The sequence below is a fragment of the Myxocyprinus asiaticus genome, chromosome 6 (genome assembly GCF_019703515.2).
Source record: "Myxocyprinus asiaticus isolate MX2 ecotype Aquarium Trade chromosome 6, UBuf_Myxa_2, whole genome shotgun sequence".
Classification (NCBI taxonomy): Eukaryota; Metazoa; Chordata; class Actinopteri; order Cypriniformes; family Catostomidae; genus Myxocyprinus; species Myxocyprinus asiaticus.
The window spans coordinates 39,940,350-39,956,058 of record NC_059349.1 but is presented as its reverse complement, the minus strand read 5'-3'; the positions used below and the strand labels follow the sequence as shown (position 1 = coordinate 39,956,058).

Below are 15,709 nucleotides of genomic sequence, written 5' to 3'. Positions count from 1 at the left end.
GTTGAAGAGTATTTGAAAGATCAGCCAGTCTCTGGGACAGAGAGGATAAGAAGAGGCGAAAGGAGAAAGATTGAGATAAATAGATATTGCAACACCCTGCTGAACCAAAAACAGATTAAACCAGCCTTGGCTGGTTTACTGGGCTTAGCTGGTTTAAGATAGTCTCCCAGCCTGGGTTGCGTTTCCCAAAAGCATCGTTAGCCAACTATGGTCGCAAGTTCCATTGTTACCAACGAAGTTCAACGATTTGGTGTTTCCCAAAACCGTAGTTCCAGTGAACATAGCAAACAGCATCACAAAGTTGTGTGCAGGGACTACAAAACTAAAAGTTTTTCATTTCGGTTCGTTCTGAGCAAAAACTGTATTTTTTTGTTCCGGTTCATAAGTTCAGCAGCCTCCTTTTCAAAAGGTTACCGGTTAGAACAAAATAAAAGAATGATTAATAACATTCTTTGTAAAATGACAGTACTCTGCGTTAAGGGGTGGGTGAAATACCAATTGCAGTGTTGCCAGATCTCGCAAGTTAAACAAGATACATTGTCTGGAGAAACAAACCCAAAATAAGCCACTTGCCTCACCAAAATAAGTGAAAATCAACTACAACAACTCTTTGCCTATGGTTAGAAGCATAGTTCCTTGTTAGTTTGCTGTGTGGACATCATTTCACTTTGCTGAGGCTTCTATATCTTTTATTCCAAATAAATCTTTCATTCTGTCAAGACTTTGATCACGTTTACATGCATTTAAGAAAACGACTTATTCTAGGGTTTTGCAGAAAGCGGTGTTCAAATGTCACGTAAATGCGAATGCAGCCGTTTAAGGTATTAAAGGCTGTCAAGAGAAAGGGCTTCTGTCAGAGAACACGGCTTATGTGTCCATGTTAACGCATAGTGAAGTTCTTATATTTTTATTTGAAGAGTGCGCATGTGCATATGTGCTCAAGTGCGTCGGGGGAACCCCAAAGTCTGATGTAAAGGGAAACCCCTTTATTGCAGTGCAGTGGATCTGTCAGATTAACTAGTGCCAGCAGCTTTCACACATTAAACAGCTTTCTGGTATATGTGTAAATTAGCTATTATAATTTTATATCCGCAGAAGTAATTATTCCCCCTGCGTAATGTTATTAACGACAGCTCTATATTGCTGAACCACTGTGGTTCAAACGATGGATGTCGACATAGTTACTATGGTTTTGGGAAGCAGTTTTCAATTTCTTCAACGATGCATTGTACTATGGTGGTTAAGCAGTGAGTTACGTAGTTGAAAGGGAAACACATCCCTGATCAGCTGAGAAGTGCCCCAAAACCCCTCAAGAAACAGCCAGCCTGACTGGGAGACCAGCTAAGAACAGACAACCAGCTTAGGCTGGTTTGAGCTGTTTTTGTTTTCATTTCATTTTAGCATTTTTACGCTGCTGAAAAACATTTTAAACCAGCCTAAGGAGGTTAGCTGGTCTCCCAGTCTGGCCAAGCAGGTTAGGCTGGTCTGTTTTGTTTGTTTTAGAGGGATATTGAGCATCTATCAGTTAGCCACCCTTGGAGATCAGCTGGCTGACCAGCTAAACCAGATACATTTTTTTTTTTTTTTTAAACCTCTTGGTCAGGATGGAAGAAAAGCTGAAACCAGTTAAGATCATCAAACTAACCTAGGCTGGTTTAAGATGTTGTTTAAGGGTAACTACATATGCAAATTCATAAAAAGAAAACACAACTGAACAGAAAAGCATATCATCAATCACTGTGCACATGTCTAAAAACTAATAGGCTAAATGAAGAAATGTTTGCACTTACCAATGCCTTGAATTACACTATACAACAGAAATCCGTCCCACAGCACATAATGTAATGAAATGACATGATAACGTCCAATAAAACACGCAAACAAGCAAAATAAATACGGCCATTAAATATGTGACATCCATCCTAGAACTGGCATTTGCAATTACCACAGTAACCAATTACTCACTGAGAGGCTGTGACAGAAACATTTTCCAAGCACAATTTAATGTCCACAATTCAACTCCCCCAACAGAATATCCATACGGTCATCAAAACCTAACTTGGAGGATTTGATAAGAAACCTTCTATAGGTTAATTCTGAGTAGAGCAACAAAGAATCCCTCTATCCTTAAACAATGATAGATCAACAAAACTGTTACATTTCATATCCGAAGAGAGGAATGTTAAGTTTATCTGATCAGATAGATAGATAGATAGATAGATAGATAGATAGATAGATAGATTAAATATCACATGTACATCTGTTTATAAATGTCAATGAAACATTTATGTCTTATTACCTGACTAATTAAATCGAGTAGACAGCTCATTCCATTCATCCCTAATTAATCGACCAAAGTCCTTGAAAATGGCACTCAACTCAACAGACAGATCACAAAACAGAAACACACATGAAAAGGGCTGTGAAAGTGTGTGAACAGTTGTAGCAGGAGACGAGAGGACAGAGATACAAACACAGCACTGAACACATGAGATAATTAAAGAGTTACTTGATCAGGCATCAATCTGGCAGTCTGTGGGCACACTTCTGTTCGTCTGCTCAGATCCAGCACAACATCCTCTAACACAGACAGTCCTGCCCTCATACACACAAGAGGGGGACCGCACCTGCGTCCACACCTGAATCACTTTGTTCATCCACACACACATTTTAATTTCCCTTAATCTTGCCTCATTAAGGTATAACAACATTCATGTGTTGTTAAGGAGACGTTCGGGGGGAAGAACAATTATTAAGCAGTGTTGAAGGGCTGAGAGAGTGAAATAGGGAGCTTATTTACATTAATAAATATTTAATGATGCTACATGGCCTGTTCCTAATGCCAAAAACACCACACACACACACAAACACACACACACACACACACACACACACACACACATACACACACACACACACACACACACACACATGTTGGTGCGACTATCCTTATGAGGACTCTCCATAGACATAAGGATTTTTATACTGTACAAACTATAGATTCTATCCCCTAACCCTACCTTTAAACCTAACTCTCACAAAAAACTTTCTGCATTTTTATATTTTCAAAAAAACATTGTTTAGTATGTTTCTTTAAGCATTAACTAGAAATGTCCTCATAAACCACATTTATAGCATAATACCCTTGTAATTACCAGTTTGTAGCCTAAAACAATTTCCTCGTAAACCACCCAAACCTGTACATACATACATACTGTACAAAATATGAAGAATATGAACAGTTTTCTCTACACCCTGACAGACTCATAATTATGTAGTAAAGTGAGAAAATATGTGATTAGTTGAAGAGACAACATACTCTCAGAGTGTAACATGGATTGTTTACTCGTTTCTCGTCTCATAAACTTAAAGCAACTCGTAAATGCTGATCAGAAGTCATCCGGTGCTTACTGGTTTCTTGAGATTGCTGCCATCTGCTTGAGTTACTCACTGTCTGCACTGTTTAACTTGAACCTGTTGAGTGTGTGTGTGTGTCAGAATTTATGATTTGTTACTAGGAGGGTAGATGTTTTTCGCTCTGTATACCTAAAGACAAAGTACTGTGGTGATGCTATGGTACAGTGATGGTATCAAATGATAATGGCATTTTGATATGTATCATGGTACTTCCAGAAATATCATACAACTACTACTGTGGTACTTGTCTGCATGTCCAAAAAACATGGTAGGTTCATGGTGCCATAGAAAAAAAAACAAAAAACAAACAAACAAAAAACATGGTTGTACCTTGGTACATGTCCAAATAATAAGAAAAATGATATAACCATGGTACATGACTAAAAAACATGTAAGGACCATGGTGGCAGGTAAAAAATATGGTATTACCATGGTTCATGTCCAAATATCCTAGTAGGATCATGGTGCCATGTCAAAGAAGATGGTATTACCATGGTATATGTACAAAAAACATGGTAGGAGCTTGGTGCTATGTCGAAAAAAATATGATTGTGGTGCATGTGCAAAAAACATGGAAGGATCATGGTGCCATGTCAAAAATACATTGTATTAACATGGTAAAAATCCAAAAACATGATAGGATCATGGTGCCATGCCCAAAAAAATAAAATAAAAAATAAATAAATAATAATAAATAAAATTGGTATTACCATGGTATATGTCCAAAAACATGGCAGGATCATAGTAAAATATCAGAAAAAAATAATATTACCACAGTACATGTCAAAAAAACATGTAAGTACAGTGGTGCCATGTAAAAATAATATGGTATTACCATTGTTTATGTACAAAATTCATGTAAGGACTTGGTCCCATGTCGAAAAAATATGATAGTGGTGCATGTCCAAAAATCATAGTAGGATCATGGTGCCATGTCAAAAAATACAGTATTACCATGGTTCAGTATATGTCCAAAAACATGGTAGGATCATGGTGAAATATCAGAAAACTATGATATTACCATGGTGCATGACTAAAAAACATGGAAGGTTCATGGTGCCATGTCAGACAATATGGTATTGCCATGGTACATGTCCACAAATCATAGTTGGATCATGGTGCCATGTCAAAGAAGACGGTATTATCATTGAATATGTACAAAGTTAATGGTAGGAGCTTGGTCGCATTTCGAAAAAATATGATAGTAGTGCATGTCCAAAAATCATAGTAGTCAAGTCAAGTCATTTTTATTTGTATAGCACCTTTCACAACACACATCATTCCAAAGCAGCTTTACAGAAAATCATGCATTAACAGAAGATGAAACTATAATATCTATAATGTCTTAGAGTCATCATTGTGTAATTTGATAAAATACTATTGTGAATTGTGTTTAAAAATAAGTAATTAAATAATTATTGTATTTAGAAACCCAGTGAGCAACCCGAAGGTGACTGTGGCAAGGAACACAAAACTCCATAAGATGCTGGTTAATGGACAAAAATAACCTTAGGAGAAACCAGGCTCACTGTGGGGGCCAGTTCCCCTCTGGCTAACATCATGAATATAATGCCAGTATTACTCAATTATGTATGGTGCAAGTCATGGTTTAAAATTCAACTAAGTAAGTGTTAAGGGTCAGTGCTTAAACAAAGATTTTGTAAGAATTGTAAGATTAATGACTAATGTCTTTGAAGTTCATCCTGGATTAACTGCAGAAGTTCACATAGATGCATTGTCCTTTGTTAGTTGGCTGATGAAGGGTTTTGTTGGCAATTAATTGATAGTCTATGTACTCCATTATAAGAGTGTAGTCCATCATTAGACCGAGGTGATGCAGGCAGAGATCAGTGAGCTGCATCGCAGTTCAACCGGCCGGTCATTTCGGTGAGATCTATCTTAAGTCCAAGGTTCAGGCAATGGCATATGATGTATCCCATGTCTTATGGTTGGTGTTGGCATCAGTTCATCCTCTGAAGTCCATCGTAATAGACTAAAGTGATGTTTGGCTGGCACTGGCTGCATTGAGTCATCATCACTCAGAGACACATAGCAGTGGAGTCCAACACGAAGCAGGAATGGATCTTGATCCAGCCGGTTCTGATGACCTCAGGATAGGAGTCCTGAGGTTGAGACAGGGATACAAATAGAATAATATTAGCATAGATGCCATTCAATTTATTGCAGAGTTATAGATCATGATTAATGTTTCTGGTTCCAACAGACCTAACTAAAGCAGCCTAATTGTGAGTTGATGGATAAATTAGGTGTATGCCTGGCTAAATAGATGAGTCTTTAGTCTAGATTTAAACTGAGTGAGTGTGTCTGCACCTCAAACAGTGTTAGGGAGACTATTCCATAGTTTAGGAGCCAATTATGAAAAGGATCTACATCCTTTTGTGGATTTTTATATTCTAGGAACTATTAACAGGCCACAGTTTTGCGATCGTAATGATCTTGATGGAATATAGTGTGGTAGAAGGTCACTTAAGTACTGTGGAGCAAGACCATTCAAAGCTTTGTACGTAGTTAGCAGAATTCTAAAATTAATATGAAATTTAATAGGTTGGCAATATAACGACGATAAAATGGGGCTAATATGATCATATTTCTTGGTTTTAGTCAGCACTCTGGCTGCTGCATTTTGAACCAATTGAAGTTTATTTATTGATCTTGCAGAACATCCTCCCAGTAATGCATTACAACAATCTAGTCTTGAGGTCATGAATGCATGAATTAGTTTTTTGGCATCAGCAACAGAGAGCATGTGATGTAATTTAGCAACATTTCTTAGGTGGAAGAATGCTGTTCTACAAACATTGGTAATTTGATTTTCAAAGGACAGACTGCTATCAAATATAACACCTAAGTTCTTTGCTGTTGAAGACGATGTAACAGTACATCCATCGAGAGTCAAATTATATTTTAGCGGCTTGTTTTTAGAGGTCTTTGGTCCAATAATTAGTTCCTCTGTTTTGTCGGAATTGAGTAGAAAGGAAATGTCTGGTCATCCAATCTTTGATTTCATTGATACACTCTGCTAATTTGGAGAATTGTGAAATTTCGTCAGGTTTTGAAGAAATATAAAGTTGGGTATCGTCGGCATAGTGGAAACTTATTCCACGAATCCTGATAATATCTTCCAGGAGGAGCACATATAAGGAGAAAAGCAGAGGCCCTAAAACTGATTCCTGTGGCACTCCATACTTAACTTTTGTTTGGTTTGACAATTCCTCATTTACATAGACAAAGTGGTAGCAGTCTGCTAAATAGGACCAAAACCATGCTAATGCAAGTCCACAAATGCCAACATAATTCTCTAGCCTATTCAAGAGAATGTCCTGATCTATCATGTCCAAGGCAGCAATAAGATCTAAAAGCACTAGAAGTGAAATGCAGCCATGATCAGATGAGAAGAGCAAGTCATTTGTAACTCTGATAAGTGCAGTCTCTGTACTATGATGGGGCCTAAATCCTGACTGAAATTGTTCATATATTCTATTTCTCTGTAGAAATGAACATAGTTGGGAGGACACTACCTTTTCTAGTATTTTTGACATAAACGGGAGATTTGAAATCGGTCTATTATTAGCCAGTTCTCTAGGATCAAGTTGTGGCTTCTTAATAAGTGGTTTGCCATGTCAAAAAATATGGTATTACCATGGTATTTGTCCAAAAACATGGTAGGATCTTGGTGCCCTGTGGAAAAAATATGATATTACCATGGTGCATGTCCAAAATTCATAATAGGATCATGGTGCCATATCGAAAAACATGGTATTAACATGGTACATTTCTAGAAATCATAGTAAGATCATGGTGCCATGTCAAAAAATATGGTATTACCATGGTACATTTCTAAAAATCATAGTAGGATCATGGTGCCGTGTTATCACCCTGTTTTTTGAACATGATACTGTAGTAATACCATGGTATAGTTTGAAGCACCTTGGAGTACAATGCAAATACCATGATTATATCAAAGTATGGTCTGATACTATCAGTGTACCACAGTACCACCACTTTGTGTGCGGGGGTATGAAATATGTGTTGTTGTGTTGTGTAATCCTTTTTTAATGAATGTGATTATTTGTAGGCACCAGGTAATAAATGTGTATACTGGTTCTCCTACAGTCCTTTGTTCCCCATGTGAGACTCATTGCTTATTCAGCTGCCTTTAACGTCATGTCACTTCATTTACAGCCTCCCCCACCGCTGGTGTCACCATGTGTGGGTGTAAGAGTGTGTGTGTGTGTGTTAAAGAGAGCAGTAATGAAATTACTAATGTATGTTCATACCATCTCCTTAGATCCCCTTATGACTTTACGCGAGCATGTGTGTTTGTGTTAATGCAAATAAGACATTGATGTAATGACTAATGAACATTGCTCACATTTTAAACATACAACAAATTGCTCTTTTGATCTGTGACGACAGTTTCTCATAACAAAACAGGTGTGATAGTGTGTGTGAGAGATGGGAGTTAGGATCATACTGTATCCACAGATGTTGTACTTCTTGTCTTATATTTGCAGCAATGTACTGTACTTTTGGGAGTTGCTCCTGACAAAACGATTCTGTATTGTGTACTGCCACCTTCATGCACTGTGCAGCAACAATTTACATTAAAGCAATTGATTTGGCCTTTTGATATGTTTTGCAGTGTAGTGGATCCATGCACCTATACTTTCTATTATAGCAGTGCAAGATTATAATACAATCTGAGTCAGTTCAAGTATATAGTAAAAGAACAAAAAAGTATTTTAAACACTAATGCCTTGTCATTAGAAAGAAAATCACAAATAAGATCTCTTTAATATCTCATTTATTTCTTCTAGATGTAAATTAGACCTGTTCTACTGCTTCACACCCTCTAATAATTTTATATGGTTATTTTTCTCAGAAGAAATCTGAACAATGTCTCGAACTGTGCTCAGATTTGCCAAGAAGTGTCCAATCAAGTCAGAGATTTCAATATGAACTCAAACATTTCTCATTAAATTCATCCAAGACCATATTATTTGAGCTATGCTATCTACATTCATTTTATTCCTCTATAATCTTACTGTGTAAACAACTCATTGTTTCATTTGTTTACATTTATCCCAAGGAATTTTAGGAGTAACATCTGAGATAAAGTTATCAAACAATCTCCTGAGCTATGAAAGAACAACCTCTCTGAGCAATACTATTTTTCTCTGGGTAGACTGAGATTTTTACTGTATTATAATGCCATTATTCTGTATCATTTTCTTTTGGATCAATCAAATTAATCTTGAAACGTCTTAATGAAAATATTCATACCTTTCTTAATTTGCAATAATTCCAATCAGTGGTTTCTAATTTTAAATTTACCTTCTTATTCTATTCAAATAGGTAATTTGGTGGAATAAATAGCCTCACAAAGTGATACACTGGAATGAATAGACAATTCTCTTTAGAGACTGTTTTCTCACAGACATTTAAATGCCAGTCATGCACAAAAAAATTCCTTAATCTCTGTTAGAAAATTGCTCTTCCATAGCAAGATGTTTGCTTGGCTTTAGGTCTCTACTGCCCTCCTGTGCCAATAAAAGGCAATAAGCGGAGTGGCATCTGGTACTTAGTTCTGCACCATTACTTGACTGAAAAATTATCTTAGCATGAAGTATAAATCTGAGTAAAAAGTTAATGAGTTGATGAGTAATTAGTTTCTTAATTTCAACAAGGCTATCCCGTCTGGTCCGAACTGCCAGAAGGTCTACTGTGTAATGTAATGATGGTTATGGGAGGAATGTGTCACAACACACAGTGCATAGCACCCTGCTGCGTATGTGTCATATATGTGTTGTATATGCTCATCAGTGTCCATATAAAAATACCAGTACTTTTTTTAACACAGTACTTTTATGTAAAAGTACCCGCCCTAAGACCTCATATATCAGATACCTGTTGATGAAAAGCACTGAGTATGTTAAAAAGGAACAAAAACACATGTAATATTATTTTTTTATTCATTCAATCACATTTAGTAGAAAATAAAGCTTATTTAGGGACGGCAAACTCTTAAACATTGATCCAGTTGCATAAACAATGCCTGATCATGACATCAATACTGCTAATTATATTGATTGTGTATAGACGGAAACGATAAGAATAAGTTAGTTGTACACTACAAAACTTCACACAGGTAATGTGGGGTGGGGGTGGGGGGGTGGAATTCAAGCGCTGATTAGTGCAAATATTTGTTTTGTTTAAATATTATACTTTACAAAATATCATTTTGTCCTTTTAAAGATAAAAAGCAAAAGTTCTGTTATGTCAAAGATTGTCAGCAAGCTCAGAGGGAGAGAGATTGAAATAAAGGAATGATAGTAACATGGAAAATTTATTCAAGATAAAAATTCTGTAATCATTTACTCACCCTTGTGTCTTTCGAAATCCCTACGACTTTCTCTCCTACATGGAACACAACAGGAGTTTTTATAGCAGAATCCAATCTGCTGGAAAAGTAACCACGGCTCTCAAAAAAGATTTTCAAGGCAAGATTTCTAGTGAACTACATTTCAGTCTGCTCCTCACACAAAGCTATTGAATGGCTTCAGAAGACTTGTAACATATTGCATGAGTCATATGGACTACTTTATTATGCTTTTATAATATTTTTTCTGGAGCTTGACAGCCCAAGTCCCCATCTACTTTCATTATATGAAAAAACAAAAAAACAAAAGCATGAACATTCTTCAAAACTCTCCTCTTGTGTTCCACAGCAGAAAGAAAGTTATATGGGTTCTGATCAACAGGAGGGTGAGACATTTTTTCAGTAGTTCATATGTTAATGTAATCTTGTGTGGAAGCGGTAAACATATTTGGCTTGCTGTCCGAATACTGGAGGGCTTGGAGCTCGAGACTCGACTTGAGTCCAGATAATCTAGAAAGTAGGTGCAGATGGGGTGAAGGTGGGATGTCAGGAGTGTTGTCACAGGAAGCAGGTAAGCAGCGGCTTATATACTCCTAATTGCGGGCTGTGATTTGTCAGATTAAAATTATCATGCTCCTCCTGAACCTCTGTTAATTAACTCATAATTAACATAATTTTAGAATTCTGGGTAAACCATCCCTTTACATGGAGGTTAAGAAAGCTGGTTAAATAAAAACTGATCTAGAAGTGCAGGACCTGGAAGGAAAGCAAAACAATTCACTTGAGTAAGCAATAATATGTGTACAGTTTGTGTATGTGTCTGTTCCGAGTGGTAAAATGACAATATGAAAATTCTTCTTTTGATCATATCTTTATCTCTCCCTCTCCCTCTCTCTCTTCTCAGCATCACAATGACCGTCTGTTCTCACAGAGCTTTAGCTCAAATGGTTGTCAGGATGCTTCAGCCTTGCTTGACTCCAAACTCTGATGGCCTGCAGAGAGAAAGAGAGAGAGAGAGAGAGAGAGAGAGGAGAGTGAGTCAGAGAGAGAGAGAGAGAGAGAGAGAGAGAGAGAGAGAGAGAGAGTTACGGCCTACTTACGTTACCTGTTTACTAATCTGGTTTTGATAAAGGTCAGCTCAATACCATCTGTCCAAGAACACACACACACACACACTTTTTTTTTTTTTTGTATGTTTTTCTATCATGGTGGAGACTTTCCATTGACTTGAATTGTTTTAACATGACTTAGTCATATTTTCTATCCCTTAACCATACCGCTAACCCTCACAAAATTAGAGTGCATTTTTACCTTTCAATTAATACATTATTTAGTATGTTTATTAAAGGAATAGTTCACCCAAAAATGTAAATATTGTCATTATTTACTCACCCTCATGTCGTTCCAAACTCCCATGACTTTCTTTTGTGGAACGAAAGGATATCTCTGATACTCCTGTCAATATACTGAAAGTGAATGAGGACAACTGTGGCTGTCAAGCTCCAAATGACAAAAAAACAAAAACCCACCATGAAAGTATCATATAAGTAGTCCATATAATTTGTGCACTGTATTCCAAAAATTCTGAAGCCATACAAGCTTTGTGTGAGTCACTGACTGAAATTTAAGTTGTTATTCACTGATAATCTTCCTGTAACCAGATCAGCAGGCCCGGTTCTACAGGGGTGCTTGAGGGTGCTAAGCACCCCCGTAGAACCTATTGCGCATCCATAAGCGTTTAATATGCTCAAAGTTGCCAGATAATAGATGCAACATCCAAATCAGAGATTTATACTTGCACAAATTGGAAATATTTCGCCTTATGTCTTATACTTAATTTATGCAATCTAGCAACCATGTATGCGAGTGCGCACTTTCTCTCTCCTCTTCGAAAAAATAAAATAAAATACTTAGCGTTCAAAAGTGCAATATTCTGCTCAAAGAAAAGTATGATGTAGCCACTCCGTGTCCATTCGTGAGGCTGCGTGTGCTGTTTAGTGGCAAGTCTGCGAGCAAACCTTTTCAGTGATGATCTTTAGTAAAATCCCAATAGATCTTGCAGGAGGGGACACGCGAGTAAAACCAAGTGAGAGAGGAAAAGGACTGTTCTTTGTGTTATTTGTAAAATGTCCCGCACACCTGTATGCGAATGTTACTCTGGCAGTAATCATTTATCAGTGTAATGCAGCCTGTATTATTCAGTTGTGTGCTGAATGGGATGCCAAACAAACCATTGATGAGACCCACATCATGACCCAGGAGCGTTGATAAAGTTGATAATGTTTTCAGAATAACACAACTTTATCCACTTTGCGGCAAACTTTAAAATAAGCTTTTAGAATCTATAATTTCAGAATATTTTATTTTACTATTAAACCAGACAACTGATGTAGAGTGTTAAATTGAATACTAAATTACCACTGCAGTGAAGTATGGTAAAATAAACAGTTAATTATTTTATTCAGCCTTTATTCAGTTTTACTAACACATGATAGAAAAGTAACAGCAAAACTTCAAGCAATCACAGAATGGTCCCATCAGTCAGTACACAGTTCAGAAAATTGTGCATCATTCATTAAGTGCATGAGTGCACTTCTACTTCTGGGCTTAAAAAATACAAATATGCAGAACTTTTTATCTTCTCTCTTCCATGTTCTACTTAATGGCTGATGTGGCCTCTGTACCAAAATAATCGAAACACCTCTGCTCAACTGAATATGCAAGACTAATAACTGGCAAGCAGATTTCCTTGAATCCCAGCAAACACACAAAATGCTGCATCAAAACTTATAAACGTGTGTGATTTTGCAAATCAGTATGTCCTTATCTGCAGGCGCAGCCTTTTGCTGTCATTTTCAGTGACAGATCATGTGAAGAAGAAAAACAAAAACTTTCTTTACATTGTTTTAGTAGCCTAGTATTTAAACATGATTTAATGTATTAAAAAAAAAAAAAAAACATTATATTTTTAATTACGATACATCTCCACTTTATACAGAGCACCCTCACTATTTTCAGAAGCACTTTCAGTGATTTTGATCTGGAACCGGACCTGCAGATCAGTCTGATTTGTGAACGAATCCTTCGGACTGGTTTTGTGAACTGGATTGACTGATTCATTGAAAATATCTGATTTAAAAGAACAATTAGTTCATAATTTGGACATTGCTTCTTTCATCAATACACCAAGGAAAGCTAGGGTAGATATCATGACTTTCAGTAAATAATGTACTTTTTTCTATTTCTCACACAATTGCTATTTAATGTCTTCAGATGATTTGGAATATAGCATATATATATTCATATGGATCACTTATGATACTTTTATGGTGTTTTTTTGCCATTTTGGAGCATTTTGGTTTGGAACGACATGAGGGTGAGTAAATAATGGCATAATTTTCATTTTTAAGTAAACTATTCCTTTAAGCTGTGTTTCTTAGTCTGGGCCATTGGCTGGTCCCCACAATGAAGGCAAAATTTCACCTACACAAAAACACAGACCGGTGTAGTCTTACTCAGTTAACTAAAACACTCATATGTAACACAGGAAAAATCTTCTCTAATTACTGAAGCAGTTGCTCAGACTATCCAATAAAACTACCAAAATCTTTGAAGAATTAAAAGGGGATGTATACAGATGCACGTGTACACACACATATAAATTTACACAGTACCAGGGAAATCCAAAGATTTATTTCTTTTTGGAGGGAGTCTAGGTTTTTTCACAGGGGGTTTGCGATCTGAGGATCTTTCCAGATCACAGCGGGTGTCTTGTTCCATACCTATAGGAAAATACAGGGGCACACACAGAGGGTGGCGGAGGACCTATTTGAAGATCACATGGTAAGGTTATGAGTATTGAAGGATTATATATACAGCTGTGCTCAAAAGTTTGCATACCCTTGGAGAATTGGTAATATATGTACCATTTTTAAAGAAAACATGAGTGAGAAGCCATACAAAACACATTTCTTTTATTTCTTATGAGATTCATATTCAACTGTAGGTTATAACAGAATGGCACAACCATAAAACAAAACAAGGCAACAAAGAAAAAAAATGAAATGACCCCTATTCAAAAGTCTGCATACCCTTAGTTCTTAATACTGTGTATTGCCCCCTTTAGCATCAATGACAGCGTGCAGTCTTTTGTAATAGTTGTCTACAAGGCCCCAAATTCTTGCAGGTGGTATAGCTACCTATTTGTCTTGGCAAAATGCCTCCAGGTCATGCAAAGTCTTTGGTCGTCTTGCATGAACTGCACGTTTGAGATCTCCCCAGAGTGGCTCGTGATATTAAGGTCAGGAGACTGTGATGGCCACTCCAGAACCTTCACCTTTTTCTGCTGTAACCACTGGAGGGTCAACTGGGCCTTGTGCTTAGGGTCATCGTCGTTCTGGAAATTCCAAGAGCATCCCATGCACAGCTTTCATGCAGAAGAATGCAAATTGTCTGCCAGTATTTTCTGATAACATGCTGCATTCATCTTGCCATCAATTTTCACAAGATTTCCCGTGTCTTTAGAGCTCACACCCCCCCAAAACATCAGTGAGCCACCACCATGCTTCACAGTGGGAATGGTATTCTTTTCACTATAGGCCTTGTTGACACCTCTCCAAACATAGCGCTTATGGTTGTGAACATAAAGCTCTATTTTGGTCTCGTCACTCCAAATTACTGTGTGCCAGAAGCTGTGAGGCGTATCAAGGTGTTTTCGGGCATATTGTAACTGGGCTTTTTTGTGGCATTGGCGCAGTAAAGGCTTCTTTCTGGCAACTCGACCATGCAGCTCATTTTTGTTCAAGTATCATCGTTTTGTGCTCCTTGAAACAACCACACCATTTCTTCTTTTTCCAGAGCAGCCTGTATTTCTCCTGATGTTACCTGTGGGTTTTTCTTTGTATCCTGAACAATTCTTCTGGCAGTTGTGGCTGAAATCTTTCTTGGTCTACCTAACCTTGGCTTGGTATCAAGATATCCCCAAATTTTCCACTTATTAAAAAGTGATTGAACAGTACTGACTGGCATTTTCAAAGCTTTGGATATCTTTTTATATCCTTTTCCATCTTTATAAAGTTCCATTACCTTGTTACACAGGTCTTTTGACAGTTCTTTTCTGCTCCCCATGGCTCAGTACCTAGCCTGCTCAGTGCATCCACGTGAGAGCTAACAAACTCATTGACTATTTATACACAGACACTAATTGCAATTTAAAAAGCCACAGGTGTGGGAAATTAACCTTTAATTGCCATTTAAACCTGTGTGTGTCACCTTGTGTGTCTGTATCAAGGCCAAACATTCAAGGGTAACTTTTGATCAGGGCCATTTGGGTGAATTCTGTTATCATTATTATTTAAAAAGGAGCCAAACAACTATGTGATCATAAATGGCTTCATATGATCACTATCCTTAACTAAAAGACATAAAGACAAAAGTCAAAAGAAAATATTTTCAAAATCAATGCCAAAATTTCACAATTTCTGCCAGGGTATGCAAAATTTTGAGCACAACTGTATATATAAATGCATGCTACAGCGATAGACAATGAATGCACACAGGCCCTCATCACATGCCCAGAAGACTCACATTGAAAGTGTGTACCTGTGTCACAAGAGTTTGCTTTCCTGTTTCTGTGTGGCTTCATGGGACCTCCAGGGCTGCTCATGATCTCTTCACCTGTCCAACACCATAACATCATCATCATCATCATCATCATCACAACAAAGTACATTCTCTACATCATTTATGATACAGTACTTAATCTCTGGTATCTATTAGATTGCATGTGTTCTAAAATGTAATATTAGCTTAAAGTCAGCATGAAACAGAAGTTGCAACCAAATTTACTTCTGTATTGTGACGTATTTCCGAGTGAAACAGCTTATCGAACAA

General features: G+C 37.2%; 1 protein-coding gene across 3 annotated transcripts in view; it reads right to left on the bottom strand.

The window, feature by feature from the left end:
• Positions 1 to 9,393: 9,393 nt before the first annotated feature.
• Positions 9,394 to 15,709, bottom strand: part of LOC127442319 (capping protein, Arp2/3 and myosin-I linker protein 3-like) — a 105,912-nt gene continuing 99,596 nt past the window's right edge. For 2 of the 3 annotated variants that reach the window (XM_051700244.1, XM_051700245.1), the window contains exons 38-40: positions 15,419 to 15,493; positions 13,492 to 13,599; positions 9,394 to 10,809 (exon numbers count right to left, since the gene is read on the bottom strand). In XM_051700244.1, the coding sequence (XP_051556204.1) occupies positions 10,769 to 10,809; positions 13,492 to 13,599; positions 15,419 to 15,493 (224 nt within the window). In that variant the 3' untranslated portion in view covers positions 9,394 to 10,768. Of the gene's footprint in view, positions 10,810 to 13,491; positions 13,600 to 15,403; positions 15,494 to 15,709 lie in introns of all 3 variants that reach the window. The other variant, XM_051700243.1, reaches the window with a different exon arrangement.